Here is a 16,818-nt window from a genome sequence, read left to right on the forward strand (position 1 = left end):
CCCACCCCTATAATTACCCCATACCAAACGCCCCCTAAAGGTTAATTAAATGTATTAAAATTCAAATTAAATTTGTAAAACTGATTAAACATTAAAAACAATTAAAAATATAAAAAAATCTTTATTTCAAAAATAAAAATAAAAAACTCAGGTCGTCTTCCTCTTGGTCCTTAGTTGCAAACCTAGAAACAAACCAAGACCCTAATATGTTACCCACCCTTACTCATGACCCTGCCGCCCATCACCAGCTGCGACTCTGTTTCACTGTCTGGACCCACCGCACCGTAGAACCAAGCCCTGTTAGAGAATTTGTGTGTAGAGGATGAAAAGAATACAGAAAATAAGAGAGTGTTTGAGTCGTATAGGAATATTTTCTTTTAAGATTTTATTTGCCCTTACTTTTCAAAGTTTGCTAATAAGTTTTAATGGTAAATTACTCCCAAGATACAGCAAACCCTTGAACACAATATCTAGCAATAATATTGAGTTTCAAAACATTAATTAAGTATGTAAATTTTTTGGATAATTAATAAAGATAAAGGTATCATTTCATGAATGAATGCAACTTTTTAATCATCACAACCATTCACATAGAGAGGTACCATTTCAAGAATGAATACAACATTTTCAATCATCACAACCATTCACATAGAGGTAATTTTCTCAATGTAAATGTATCTTTTCATGGATTAATATATCTATTACAATAGTTATATCTATTGTTAGTAGGTGTTCAGATATGTGTGAAAACATATCACAAATGGTTGCAACGATTTGAAGAGACCTATTACAATCTCTCTAACAATCCCCCACTAGATTGTAATATTTCTCCAAAATTATCAACGATAAACACATACATACTTGTAGTTATCTTTTGATTTTAACCTCCAATTAGTGACTATACTTCAAAGTATTTACTAGACAACAGTGTGCTTTGCATTAAACTTTGTCTCTTAAGCAAATACCGAAAATATATCACATATGTGTTATCCTAGACTTAAAAATCTGTCCCAATCGTTTAGCACTATTCCAGCCTTGTGCTCTATTTTGGATTCATGAACATTTATAAGACTAAACCACGGTCTTATTAGGAACGACACCATTTCTTATGTTCACTTAGGTGAAGTTTCAAATTATGTCTTTAGCTACTATAAGACTCGAACTTCATTAAGAGTATAAACTCAACCTCAACCACGTAGTTAATTTTACACCGACATCCTGAAATGAACAAATTAAATTTTGGTACCAACCCGATCACAAAATAATGACTTATTTTTACCCATTTAATTTTGGAATAGTGGTTGTATCACTTTTATATGTAAATTAGGCTTAAAAAAAAAGTAAAATACACATAAACTAGAGGCGCTTCTTACGGATACCAATAGTGTATGTTCTTTAACACTTCATTTGAATTAAATTCATTGGAGAAATGAAATATGTATGCAAAAAGGATGGAGAAAGTTTAAAACAAGATCCTATAAGTAGGTTTTAATACCCTACTATAAAATTCTCATAAATTAGGATCATGTGTACAACCCTATGATTTGTTCAGGGGAAAGAGAAATAGAAAACAACCATTTCTTGCATTCGTGTTGTACAACTCGATTATCTTTGTTTCCTTTTTCTCCAATGTTTCACAAATCTCGTTAGTTTTACTAGTTTAACTCATCCGAACTCAGTTTAAACACTAAGTACATTTTAGACTCATGTTTAATAAACACATAATCTAAATTATATTTTGCGTTTAAACTGACTTAAATTGTCCAATTTAGAGTTTCATTGCTTCCTTAAGTTTAAATATTCAAACTATATTTAAATAGTAAAAAAGTGTTCACTCTCTTTGCTTTTCACATCTAGCGAACACAAATTCAAATTTTATTTCTTATTTAGATTAACATTTTAACTGCATATCCAAACACTAATTCAAATTACAATTTAAACTACACATCAAACAAAAAAGTTCAAATCAACAGACTTTAAACCAGCGAAACGAGAGCAAAAGTATTGACCCAGTTTGGTCCTATTGTCAAGAAGTTTCACACGGTTCCCAATAAAAGTGTTTTTAGAAATAGTTTTGATATAGTGTTTGTTTGGGTATTTTACATATTTGTCCTTTGAACTTGTATGATTTTAACAATTGGCCCCCTTAAACTTTTAATTTTCACAAGTTGGCCCCTCAACTTGTAAAATTATCACAATATGCCTCATTTTGACGATGATTGTGTTAAATTAGTGTCGAAAAAGCACATTCGACGAAAGATTTCAACATCCTAATTCAAATGTAACACAAATCATTTAATTCCTCAACTTTTTTAAACTCTTAAATCTAATAAAAAGATTTGAACAAATTTAGTAAAATGAGCACATTGCAATAATTTTTATAAATTTAGGAGGTTGATTGTCAAAATCAAAATTTTAAGAGGTAATACGCTAATCCAACGATAGGTTCAAGGCGCAATTGTGCTAAAATTATCGTTCAAGGCGCAATTGTGCTAAAATCTCTGTTTGTTTTGTAATTAATGATGAAACAAAAACAAATTGAAAAATTGTTTTCATACCCTACTTTATAAATATATATTTATATATAGAAACAATTAAAAGTTATTTTTTTTTCTTTATGTTTTTTTATAACTTATATACTCAACATGTATTTTCAAAAGTATAACCAAACATAGTTTACTTTTTCCTATACTTAATATAATTTCTTTACAAGAACACATATAATCTCAAAGACAGTTTCAACACGACACTCAAAATTTCTCATTTCTATTTTCATACCCAAAATAAAATATTATATAGTGTCTTGTCATGGAATACACAATGTCGTAGAAATCAAATACATTGATACCTACATCTTCGTAATGCCAGCTGGAGGTTGGTGAATGATGATATTATAAAAATCTATAAACATGGTCAATGCACAAGTATAGTATTTCAATTTGTTGCATTCCAAATTAAATATAACATGATAACATCCGTACCTACCAACCAATATGTCTCAAATTTGATCCCCTTTGAAATAATTAGGTAATGTCAATTTAACGTGTTGAAATGTATGCTTGTGAAATTCCGTGAGACACCAAACGATGACTATGTTCAATCCCATAAAAGACAAAACACAATAAAAAAGAAAAATCATATTGCACATATATATATATATCATATATGTAATGTATCAAGTTATCAACTTTATATGAGTCAAAATTTAAGTAAAATCTACGATATATTACGCAAAAAATCCCTACAAACAAGCAAAACATTAAAATATATGGCAGTTTAACAAAATTTGGTTAAAATTGATTAAAAAATTTACCAATTTAGGGGATTTTTTTTACCCCTACGTACTACTGAATTCTTCAATTTTTAATACTCTTTAACGTCTAATTTTTAATATGAAAAGAAAAGAAAAGAAAAAAAAATGTCATATTGAATTACACATTCACTTTACCTTTTGTTTCAAATTTGAGACAAAAAAAAAAAAAACAAACAAATGAAAAAACTAAAGAGGAAGTAAATAGAGATAAATAAGTCCTGAAATGCTCGTTATAACCTCAATTAATTACCAAAATACTTTGTCATGTTTTCTCTAAGAACAGGATTGGTAACACTATAACCCCCATCTATAACTATATTCATCCCACTCACATACTTGCTCTCATCACTCCCCAAGAACACCGCTGCCTCCGCCACATCCTCCGCCATCACCGTCGCCTCCTTCAAATTCACCGTGGCGGAAACCACCTCCTCCACTGCCTCCTTCTCCATCCCCATTGCCTTACACAACATAGGGGTCACCACCCCAAAAGGCGAAATACGATTATCCCTAATCCCGTACTGACCTAATTCCACACAAAGATTCTTGGTCAGCCCCACCAGCGCGTGTGTTTCGATGCCTTGTAAGCGTACGGCGCGTCTCCATGGACCACCGAGGCGCAGCTCGACGAGAACAGGATGCTGCCCTTCCCCGCCGGGATCATAATCCTAACCGCATGCTTGGCACCCAAGAAAGAGCCGTAAACGTAAGTTTACGTCGAACACCTTGTTGAAGTCCGCTCGATTGACGTCGAGAATGGTCGGGGTTAGGGTTCCGGTGGTGCCTGCGTTGTTGAACGTTACGTTGAGCTTGCCGTGCTTTTCGACCGCAAAGTCGACGGCGTTTTGGACCTCAGATTCCTCAGTGACATCACAATGGACGAAGGAAACGGCATCATTGTGAGAGAGATTATTGATGCTGTCACGGACAGTGCTGCCGAGGTCGTCTTGGCTGTCGGCGATGACAACCTTGGCCCCGTACCTTGCGTAGAGCCGTGCCGTTCCTGCTAACCTGTTTGAGTAAATGAAAGGAAAGTCATAATAAACACAAAATTAACTACGTAATTTGGAGGAAAAAAGTTACTACATGTCATATTTTTGTTTGTTAATAATAAGGATGAATATTGTTTGATTAATGTGAATATTTTTTCTTGCCTCTTGGCAATGGGGTCTGAGATTAACGAAGAAGCGGTCATTTTTCAGCTTAATCTTCTTTGTTTACCCTTATGGTAAACTGGGAATTTTGCCCCGGGCGATTGGGATTATATGATTGATTTTGTAGGCCAGTACTGGCTTTATGAAAATAATCGTGTCCCAAAAGTTGTATTGGTAGAAAGTATAAAACAAAATGGCGTTCCAGAAGTAAAAAAGAAAAAGAAAAGGAGTTCTGGAATATTGTATAAAGTTTCAGCATTATTATTTTACTTGAAAGCGCACATGAAAATGGAGAATAATTATTATGGTTGCTTGGTGAGTAGATGGCGAGATGCATTATATATAATAAACTCGAGGGAATTAAAGAAAGAAATATTATGTCCTGCGGCCCTTGCTGATTTTTTTGTGTTAGTTACAAAAGATGATCTCTTGCGTCAAATAACTTTATTTTTTTAATGTTAAATCTCGGTGATTATTGTAATTGCTTTTTCGTATATTATTGGTTTGTGTTGAAAATCGAGACTGGTCTGATTTTTTATTATTATTATTTTTTTTTAAGATACCTGATCTGGGAACTAACATACGAGTTTATAACTGACTAAATACTAGTAGTGATTGTAAAGGTCTAATAGCTGCTTCTGGTCGTCAATTGGGAATTGGCAGACCGATTTGGTCTCGAGTCAATCGAAAGCTAAAACCCTAGAACGGAAAAATAAAGTGCAGAAGAATAAATGAATATACAGATTTATAGTAGTTCATCTGTAATATGAATGACTAAAAAATACAATTACAAAGGACAATTAGATAAGAGGATGAAGATGTTTCGGATAGAGAATTTAGAGAAATTAGACTGGATGAATGATCTCCAATTCGCTGTTCAATCTCATATTTATTGGAGATGATTTGAGCCTCCTACGTTGGTCATTTTTTTGAGCTGATGTCGGTTGACTAGTTGAATGGGGAGTTTCTTTTTTGGTTTCTAGTTGACTTTAATTGTTACTTGTTTCCTTAAATGATTTTAGGTACCTTATTTTCCAACCTCGATCTCATTCTTACCTTAGTTTCTTGATATAGCGGATTTGGTTTTCACAGAATTTTAGGGCGCTTTCTTCCTAATTTATCCATGGCGGTCTCTGTTAGTTTCCAGCCGTCATGCTTCTCTAGTCGACACTATTTTTCAAGTCGATCTTTGGCGAGTCATTTCCTCCAACCATCTCCAAGAATTGTTGGAATGTGCAAGTGGTGATCCAGGTATAAATTTACTATTTAAAGTGATAAATTTCAAAATTTTTTATTTTTTTTAAAATCTCTCATGCTAAGAACTGCTATATTACCCCAGTAATAGGAACTACTGCACCTTTTAATTGTTGGATTAGTTTTAAAAACTAATTCAATAACTAAAACAGTTTCTTTCGATAGAATAAAATAGTATTTTTAACATAAATTTTTTTTTCCCCACCAAGCTATCTTGTGCCCACACCTTTCTTCTGTTCATCTCTGTTTTGGGTATAAAGTTGTCAGGTTTGACTAGAGACTTGTACTTTTAAGATGAACAGTTATTCGAGAAAAGGTATCAACATTTCAAGACAAGACTTTCACCGTGGAAAAAAACGTATGGGCGGCCGAAAACTGAAGGGACTTTCTTCGGTAGAATTTCTCTATAATGAAGTTAGTTTTAGATAATTAAGTCTTATTAAAATCACGTTAAGTTAGAAAAAAAAAATAAAAAATAAACAATTTTTAATATAGATATAATAGTTCAAATTATATAATTATTAATATTTCATTTTTTCTAAAGTCCTTAATATATACACATATAATAGCACCAAGACAAGATAATTACACAGAAACAAATTAATAGGAGCAAACATGTGTCCTAGAAGTCACATAAACTAAAGGCACAAAATAAGAGATGATACAAAATTGATTAATTATGAAAACAGATAATTATCACCAGGTAGGTTGACCATTTTGATAATGTATTAGAAAAGGTAGCTTGTAATTTATATTACTTTCCCCACACTTTATGCCTTTGATTTTTCATGAGTAATACTACATTAGTACCATGGGAAATTGTACGTTTTTTTTCCCCCTTTTTTATGATAAGCAAACGTATATCTGAAACATAAATTTTTATATAAGCATTAGATTAATGAGTCTTAATTTTAATAGTAGCATCATTAAAACGAATATTTCACCACTTTTGATTACTTTTCGTTTTCTATTACTGTGGCGTTAGATGCTTCTTTTGAGCTGAAATTGAATTGGCCTTCATACTCGTTAGTTTAATTCAATATTTAAAACCATTTATTTTTGGCACTTAGCGTCTATTCAATTAATTTCTCTATTTTCATAATTTGTACTCCCTCCTTTCTTTCTCTCTTTATTGAACTCCTACTAGATGACTCAATATCCTTATAAATTAGTGTTTATTTTTACATTTGAACGATGTGAGACTCAAAATTATTTAAATCCTTTACAAATAAAATCAAGTTTTAATTAAGTTGTCATCAATAGCAACATTGCAAGAATTAGCAATACTTTTGCCGACAAAGCTGCCAAATTGCTTATCGTCAATGCCTCTGGCTTTCAAGTCTCTTAGAATTCTATATTCTCCTCCAGCATATCTTCTATATTTTTGACTGATTAAATTTAAGTGCCTTAGAGAGCTAGACTATGTTTTATTTTTACTTAATTTGTTTCTTTTGTTCCTTGGTCTTCTTCGTAGGGTTTTTCTTTTTTCTATTTTTTTTTGGAAGGTTTTCTTCATAGTTAGTGTGATGTATTTGTTTTCTTTTTGAGAAAATTATTGAACTTACCCTTAAAAAGAGAACATGTTTAGAGCATCCAAATTCGCAAAATTTATTGGTTAACAAATAGATCATTTTATCAATGCTTTTGGTTTACAATTTTTTTAGCAACCCTAACATTTTTTTATTAATACTCTTTTGACTAATAATTAATTAATTTATTGAAAATGTATTAATAAAAAATAAAAGGGTAAAAATCTAAACTCATGCACTTTAAAGGGTATTTGATTTTGCCCTCCTTTCCCTTTCTTTTTCCATGTTTAAAGTCTTGTTGTAATCTGTTTGTCTCATTGGTTTGTTGCAACGAAATTCCTACTTAAAAATTATCAAGAATAAGCAGCAAATAAAATAAAATAACATGCTCAAAATATCACGTAATTGTTTAATAGGGTCTCGTATATGTGTCGTATTGATGGAGAGCTAATTAATTGCTTTGGAAATATTTCAAAGTCTACTTCTAGCGAGCGGCAAGAAGTGAAGACAAATTCTAGTGAGTAATTGATTAATGCATGATTAACGAATAATTTAGTTCAACAATATATTATTAAGAAAATTGTTTAATAGACTAATATATATTTTGGCTCATTATAGTTCAGGAGTATTATAATTTAGTAGGTGCAAACGCGGATTAACGGAACTTTCAAGTCTAAGAATTAAGTTATACTATTATCTCAAGTTTGACTAATTATTTACGAGACCTTAATTAATTAATCTACATTTTTGAATCTTTATGTATGTTATCTTAATTATTTGTTGACTTGCATATTATTGTTTGTTTAATTATAAAGATAGGTACCGTAATTTGATTCCGATGGAGTATAAATCTATGACTTAAACACATTTACCTTTTTCGTTGAAAATTTTAGAATTATTGTGCATAAAAAGTAACGAAAGAAATATCAGACGACTTAAGATTTGCGTGGGAGATGAGAAATCTTATGAAAAGAAAATTAATTAGAAACTTGGAATTAGTATTTGAATTTTGAGAATACCAAATACAGATGTCGTAGGCACCAACATCCACGCAAAAAATATATATGAAGTCACCACGCAATTTCTATAAATCTTTCATTTCATAGACACAATTGTCAACTTCTTTGATGATATCAATGTAAATTATGGATTTATTTTTGGCACCAGAAGAAGCTAAAAATATACTTAATTAGCTACATCATAGTTTGAATGAGGAAAAAAAAAGTACTAAACACATCACGCTTTCATATGGAAATTTTCTTCATCCGCAGTTTAATTATATAATTTTTCTCGAAATCTAGATTCAATTACTTGTTAAAATACAAATTGATTCGGTCCATTTCATATTATTGATTTTTTAAACTCGTGACGGCGAGTTCTAAAATCATATATTTCTGTAATTAAAGTTTTTTTTTAGTTACGTTCACTATCAAAATTGCTATAAAGTCGGTGGTGATTGTTATATATAAGCAAACTCTATTAAATGAAAGAGCAAAAGCTTAAGAAAAGTACCCCCAAATACTTTTTTCCTTCTTACCTGCTGAATTTTAGTCGTTTTAGGTCCTAAAACATGGGGAGTCTTGCTTCTGCAACACCAAACAGAAGGTAACATTTTTTCTTGTAAATTTTCTTTTTAGCTACACAAACTAAGATTGCTGTTAATTTTGGAGACTAGTTAATAATAATATCGTCTTGCATGCAATATTTATGTTAAATTCTAGTTCTAGATTTGTTTAGTGTGATGTACATGCATGAGCCGAGTAATATAAATAGTAGTTAAGAATAAAAAAAATGCACCAACTATTTATTAATTTAAAGAAAATAATTCTGGATTAATTTGAAAATTCAAAAATAGAACTATATATTCCTGATATGTTTGCAGGAACTTAGTTAGTTTTTGTTTAGCTCATGGTTAATTACTACGATTGACGAATGATAATTTTTTTTCCAAGTATCCAATATATAAAATATTACGTTTATAATTTGATCTTTCTAGAGAAAATGTTCTTTTTCTTCATAATCCTTTCTTACAACCAGTTGGGATGAAACGAAGACGGCAATAACATTTTTTGGTACGCGACTAAGAGATTTTTATTATTGAATATCATATTTATAAATATTTGTATAAATGATACAGAACTTCCTTTTTTTTTTTTTATAGACAAAGTCATTCAACTAAACAATAATTAATTTGTTTATATTTATTCATCTTTTCCGATCTTAACCTTTTCCATAGGATTTACATACGCAATTGTTAACCTGTTAATCTCCACTTGTTTCACTCCATATATCATAATTCATGATCAGGTTACAAGGAAAGGTGGCAATCATAACCGGTGGGGCAAGAGGAATAGGAGCAAGCGCAGTGAAAGTATTCCACGAAAACGGAGCAAAAATCGTAATCGCAGATATCCAAGATGCTGAAGGCCAAGCTCTTGCTAAGAAGCTCGGATCAGAAGACGTTTACTACATCCACTGCGACGTGTCAAATGAGGATGACATCCAAAATCTCATAGACACCACCGTCGCTAAATATGGAAAGCTTGACATAATGTACAACAATGCCGGCGTCCTAGACAAGCCCTTCGGGAGCATCTTGGATGCCACAAAGTCTGACCTTGACCTAGTTATCAGAGTCAACTTGGTTGGGGCTTTTCTCGGAGCCAAACACGCCTCTAGGGTTATGATACCACAGGGCAATGGGTGCATTCTTTTCACCTCTAGTGCATGTACTTCTATTGCTGGGCTCGGGACTCACACTTATACTGCGTCGAAATACGCCGTGTTAGGGTTGGCAAAGAACTTAGCGGGTGAAGTAGGGCAGTATGGGATTAGAGTGAATTGCGTGTCGCCTTTTGGAGTGGTGACACACATGGCGACGGGTGGTAATGAGGGTGTCAAAGTGGAGGAATTAGAGCAGCAAATTAGTGCATTGGGAAATCTCAAAGGGCATGTCCTAAAGGCTGAGGATGTGGCCAAGGCTGCGCTTTTTTTGGCTAGTGATGAGGCGCATTATGTGAGTGGTTTGAATCTTATGGTGGATGGTGGGTTTAGTATTGTCAATCCTACGCTCATGATCAGGGCTTCTAATCAAATTCAGTGAAGATATATATATATATATATATATATATATTTTTTTTTTGCGTGTTTGTGTTTATTAATTGGTAATGTGTTTTAATTCATATTAAGAGGACGTTGTATTAATTTTCCCTATGTGGAACAATACTATCATTTTATAATGGCCAAACAAGAGTACTACTTATGTAATTTGCACATCCTAATTACTTGAAAATGCAAATTCAAAGAAATAGAAATGTAAAATAAATAAATTATGAGAAACAAAACAATAAAAGGGCCATTTTGTCTTTTAAACAATTGTCCTCCAAATCCAATTTCAACTTGAAAGTCAATTAGCTAATTAATCAAGTTTCCCAATCCCGTATTATATAGGACTAATTAGAAGATCCATTTGAAGAAGATTTCACCAATTAATTAAGCTTCTCTGCCCCTGACGACGATTTAATTCTGCTGTATATATAAATTATTAATGTGCCTAGATTCATTCTTCTTCTTCTTTCTGGTTAATTTGGAGTGTACTTTGCTCTTAGCGTTCTCAATAGATCATTTATTACTGGGTTTGAGTCATTTTTCAAGCTCCAGATCAATTCCCAGCAAAAATAAATAAATAAATACTCTGGATCAATTGGTTTGCTGTAGTACACTACTCATGATTTTTTGGATGTACAAAAATCTGAAGCATTCATTTTTTTTGTTTACGTTCAAAAGTATGAATGTGGTTATGTTTCTTAATTAATTATATATATATATGTATATACGTAAAAATGAAGACCCTTTAAATCTGAGCCGGTATTTGTCCATCATTTTGTACGAAGATTGAAACAGCTAAAATTGGATTATTATAAACTGGAGTTATTTTGTCTTTTCATACTAAGAAACCTGAAAAAGATAAAATTGAATGTGGCTTAAATTTATCATTTCACCTTTTGTCGTCTAGACAAAACGCCATTATTTTTTCTTTTTCTCTCTATGCATAGAATAAAGTTAGGGATTCTTTTATTGGTGGGTAAGCAAAAGATTACAAGTCAAAGTTACAGTTAGTACAAAAAATCGAGATTAAAAGTGATGTCTTTAGAACTACTCTCTAGAATAAATGAAATGATCTAAGAGACACGATAAATCGTTTGCCGTTCACTAAGAAAACGACATGAGTTTTTTTTTTTTTTTTTTTTTTTTTTTTTTTTTTTGTTTAAATAAAAAATCGTTTACCGTTTAGCAAGAAATACGACATGACTTATTTTCTCAGGAAAAAAATGACAAGCCGTTATATCTAAGGATATGGATGGAAAAGTTGTTGTTTTAGCATGTTCATTTCTCCAGAAAAAAAAAAAAGAGAGAAAAGAAAATGCAATGAATATAGAAACGACAAGATTCACAAAAAACTACAACATCTTTACGCAGCGATAAATTTTTTTTTTCCCCAAGTACAACGAACTCACGACCAATTTATGGTTAATTCCCAAGTTCTCTTCCTGTTATTGTCACTAAACATGCACGAAAGGAGGCAATAACAGAAAATGAAGGTTTTCTCGCCGGTGATCGTCTAATGATCATGTACCTAATGAAGGCCTCCTTAAAAACCTCACAGGTAAAAACCCATTGGGAAAAGCTAGGAAAGAGAGAGAAAAAAAAAGTGCATGATCAATATGATAACCTAAGAATTCCGTCCAAAACAATCCATCTATGAAGAAAAACGTCAAAAAGGCAAGCCTTCAATATGATAGGCAAAAAGGTCCATACACAAGAGAAGAGCATTGAACCACAAAACTTTTTTTTTTAGATTAATTCCATTGAAAGCCAATGTGTTAGCCACTATGTTTATCTCCATAAAGACGCGCGAAACAAAATAGTCCATTTGTCCCAAAAAAATAACATGCTAACAACCAACGAGATTTGTATCTCTAAGAAATTGCATGATCTAAACCGCAGGATTTAATAAAATCAACCAAAATAGAATCATTCTCAATCCAAATCTTCTTTCCATCCTTATCAGTGAGCAAAAAAATGCAGCATTGATACTTCTGACGGTGAAATTTCGTCAACTGGATTAATTCAGGTTTAGAGGCGATTAATGTGATTGGAACGGCTTAATTATACTTTGAGAAGTTTTTTTTTCTTAAAGTTAAATAAGAGGAAAGAACACCAGAATTTATAGTGGTTCTTTTGTTCAAGAGTTACGTTTACTGTGAGGAGAGAAAAAATATTTATCTTATGAGAATACAATCTTCTTACAGATTGAGAGCCCCCTGGCTCGCTATTTTTTCATGTATATATTTACTCTATCCTCCCTCAACTTTTGTCATTTCCATCATTACACTTTATCACATTGTCTCATATTTTTAGATGTGGTCCTCGGTGGGTGGAGTTTCTGTCAGTCAACAATGGTCTTTCACCTGCTCCCCTACCAACTTTGCTTGCTTACAAATCACATAAGATACCTACAGGTTCAATTTTTCCTCGGACTGCGTGCAATTGGTTCCTCAGGCACTTATCAGGCCATCTCTGCTTACGTCTACTTGGAGCGGTCGACTTCTCACTTGTCTTAATGCCTCTGTATGGTCGACCTCTTGTCTATCTTGACTCTTCTGTACGGTCGATCTCCCGCTTATCTTGCAGTCGACTTTTACCGAGTTTCATTTTGTGAATTCCTTGATGTTGAACTGACATGATTATTAATCTTCCAACTGTGTCACGCGGTGCTCATCTAGTACCTGACATGGAGTGTGAGATTGTTCCCTACAACAAAATCTATGTAGTTATTCTTTAAGTCCGAATAGTTCATGTTTTTAAACATTTAAGGCTATCATAATTATATCAATAATATGAATAATAGAACTTATTGCAAATTTAATAGTTTAAAACAGAACTGTATCGAGCATTGATCCTACCCTATCGTAGTTGTTTGTTTGTTTTGTTTTGTTTTTGTTTTTTTTTTCTTTTGGTGGGTAAGAAAACGGCATGTACCCATGCTTATGATGTCATGGACCATCTCTATTGTGGAGATTTCAAATAATGACGATGACAGTGATGGCCATGAGCCTCCAATACAAATAAAGAGGTACATAAAAAAAAAAAAAAAATAATAAAAATAAAAAATAAAGAGATACATCTGAGTCAAACGCCTTTGGATTGAAACTTATCTCCTTTGCAATAAAATATCATCGCAACCCATCGACCCGTCTTTTCCCATGATTTTTTTTTTGGCAAAAATATTTTATGACCTGATCTTGGCCCACTGTCCACCACACACACAACCTTATTCATTGCCTCAGTAGTTCAAATTTCATATCTTGATGATAATATTCACTTCAATAAAAAGAAAAAAATTTCTGATCACTCCTGGTCTGTGGTCCCTACTATATATATATATATCAATCCATTAATTGACATATTCTTAGCATTTTTTATGTGAAAATTAACTTTGGATTCTTCTTTATATGCATTATTTTTCTTAATACATAACCATATGTTAATGATATTATGCACAGGGATATTTTTGGGGAATAAAGTGATACGCAAAGCACAAACATACACAACAACTAGAGAGTTCGGAAATTGGCCTTCAAAAAAAAAAAAAAGGCCTAGCTAGTCAATCACAAATTAAATAGAAGGGTATATATAATTAATTGCAATCAAACAAATTCAAACTAAATACCAGACAACAATAATATTACTAGCTAGATTTCTCATCAAATTAAAAGGTCCCCAATATTATAAAAAGTAATTCCATGAATAATTAAATCAACCTACCCCTATTAATTGCTTCCAATTAGTAAACTAGCTAGAATTAAGAAACATATTTTGAGGCATCAAACTTCTCAAAGCCATACCGAAGGAGGGATTAGTAGTACTATAACCCCCATCAACCATGAGATTCACTCCATTCACATACTTGGCCTCGTCGCTGGCCAAGTACACAGCGGCCTCGGCGACGTCCTCGGGCCCCGGTGGCGGGCCTTTGAGGACCGCCGAGGTGCAAATTAACCCGTCCACGACGCTCTTCTCTATCCCGATCGCATTACTCAGCAGTGGCGTCGCCACGGCGGACGGCGAGATTGAATTAACCCTAATTCCGTGCTGTCCAAGCTCCACGCACAGGTTCTTCATCAGCCCCACCACCGCGTGCTTCGACACCGTGTAGGCGTGCGGCGACTCCCCGCAGCTCTCCGACGCCACGCTCGACGTGAAGAGGATCACGCCCTTCCTCGCCGGGATCATAACCCTGGCGGCATGCTTGGCGCCCAAGAAACCCCCGAAAACGTTGACCTCGAACACGCGCTTGAAGTTATCGTTGTCGGAGCCCAGGATTGTCGGATCCAAGTCGCCGGTTATGCCGGCGTTGTTGTACATGATGTCGAGCTTGCCGTGCTTCGACACCGCAAAGTCGACGAGGCTTTTCACGTCGGAATCGCTCGTGACGTCGCAGTGGACGTAGGAAACGACGTCGCTCGGGCCGAGTTCTTGGCTGAGTGAGAGGCCGAGCTCGTCTTGGATGTCGGCGATCACGACTTTCGCGCCGTGGCGGACGAATAGCCTCGCGGTACCCTCACCGAGTCCGCTGGCGCCGCCGGTGATGATCGCCACTTTACCTTCTAACCTGCAATAGTTAATCAAGTAATCAATTAGTTTACATGATATATATTGATGAAGTTAAAGAACTTGTAGTTAAATTAATTCGTTAGATAAAGGAATGAAAAGAAATTAAAAATGGCTTACCTTTTGGCAGTGGGAGATTCTGAGGATGTTAGGTTCATCTTTCAGGAATTGGTCTGTTCAAAATCAAGCTGATGAAATCGTGTAGATCAGAAGCCTTGGTTATTACACAAGTGGTGTTCAGTTACTTTATAGAAGGTGAAAGTTAATGAAAGTACTTCCACCGAAAAAGAAAAAAAGAAAAAAGTTGATCAAAGTACTGACATTATAGTGACAGGCTGGTTACCCATTGGATGAATTAGAATATATGACATGACATATAGGAACGTAGCCAAGTTATCACTTGAGCCCCCCTCAATTTTTTTCTTTTTTTTCCCCCATATTTACATAAAAATATCTTTGAAAAATTATACAAAGCCCTGAAAAATTAAAACTATAATTTTATACTCTTTAAATTTTTACTGTAATTATTAGCCTCTTCTCAAAAAATTTCTGACTACGTTACTGATGATATATATAACATCTTTAAAGTAAAAGTGGTATTCATCTCATCACACATAATGGCAAGTTTTGCTTGGTTGTGTCTTATCTACTCACTTAACAAGATTCATTTTATGTGAGTAACGGAGTTTTAGCACCATAATATTGATGAATAGAAGTGCTTTTTTTAAAGATTTAAATTATTGTGTCATGGTCAATAATAGTATGTATAGTATTAGTCCTATGGTAGTTTGCGTACGAAACTGAATAATTGGATTGAAGCGATCCTCTCATTATATTAGTGGCTCATGAAATTTTTATGAGTGCAGGGTGAGATGACACTGGTGATTTTTTATTTATTTATTATTTTGAATCAAGTTCTTGTGTCGTAGAGTTGATTTACCTTTTATTAATTATATGATATTGAATAGTACTAGTCCTAGCATATTTGTTCTTTAAATTTCGTGTCATGTAATTTTTTTCTTTAAAAAAAAAAAAAGAAATTAGGCAGCTTTTGACCGTAAGTGTAACATGACTTTGAGCAGTAGTGCCATGTACAAAAAGAAACAATCAACATGGAATAAACGCTCGCAAGAAGGCTCCAACTACTACCGAATACATGAAAGATATTATAATGTCCCATCCTCTAAAAAATCCAAGCAACTAACCACGTGTTTGATGCGAAGAAAAGCAGGACTTGCCGTGGCACAGAATGACAAAGGAATTGAAAATTAATTACAAGCTTTATTTTTTAATTGCCGCACTTTGTTTCCCACTTGGACTTATATGTGGACATTGTAGCTGATTTTTACATTTGGATAAAATAAAATAGATAGGATACATTGCATGAAGAGTAATATGCGTACTTAAAAAGATCCAAACATTTCAAGGATTTCAAAAAATTTGGTTCGTGGAATCCAAAGGCGCATTTATGATAGAGAATGTTATTTTGCTCATTTAATAGGAACTGTATTGTAATCTTTTCAATAGTTTTATCTGCAATAATAAGTGCATAAATTTTTAATGCAGATGTACACAGTTTTAAACTAATTTAATGATTAAACAACATTTCTTACGGGTGAGCAAAATAGTAAAGATTCCCAATTTGCTCGGAAAAGGCATAGGAAATGCATGCGGGGATTAAATTAAAGATGCACATTAATCGAAGTTGAGTGTCATTAAGTAATACGCAACAAAACTGTGAGCTTGGTTATTAATGAGCATGCATGCATACGGACTTGATCTCCTTAACTAATTATTAAAACTTTTTCCCTTAAAAAAATTAAATAAATTATTAAAACATAAAAGTTGAGCAGATTGTCGGCTGTTGCTTCATTAGGAAAATGATCAAATCAGA

General features: G+C 33.3%; 2 protein-coding genes and 1 pseudogene across 2 annotated transcripts; 1 reads left to right on the plus strand and 2 right to left on the minus strand.

The window, feature by feature from the left end:
• Positions 1-3,555: 3,555 nt before the first annotated feature.
• LOC21401819 lies at positions 3,556-4,508 on the minus strand (annotated as a pseudogene).
• Positions 4,509-8,742: 4,234 nt separating this feature from the next.
• LOC21401820 (tropinone reductase-like 2) lies at positions 8,743-10,353 on the plus strand. Its single transcript, XM_010106505.2, has 2 exons — positions 8,743-8,855; positions 9,558-10,353. The coding sequence occupies exons 1-2, from the start codon at positions 8,821-8,823 to the stop codon at positions 10,351-10,353; spliced, it is 831 nt and encodes a 276-aa protein (XP_010104807.1). The 5' UTR covers positions 8,743-8,820.
• A 3,640-nt stretch (positions 10,354-13,993) lies between these two features.
• On the minus strand, positions 13,994-15,256 carry LOC21401821 (secoisolariciresinol dehydrogenase). The gene is made up of 2 exons (XM_024171065.1): positions 15,045-15,256; positions 13,994-14,925 (listed from the first exon to the last, which is right to left on the minus strand). The coding sequence occupies exons 1-2, from the start codon at positions 15,080-15,082 to the stop codon at positions 14,106-14,108; spliced, it is 858 nt and encodes a 285-aa protein (XP_024026833.1). The 5' UTR covers positions 15,083-15,256; the 3' UTR covers positions 13,994-14,105.
• Between the last annotated feature and the right edge of the window lie 1,562 nt (positions 15,257-16,818).

This window comes from Morus notabilis, unplaced genomic scaffold, assembly GCF_000414095.1.
Source record: "Morus notabilis unplaced genomic scaffold, ASM41409v2 Scaffold406, whole genome shotgun sequence".
NCBI lineage: Eukaryota > Viridiplantae > Streptophyta > Magnoliopsida > Rosales > Moraceae > Morus > Morus notabilis.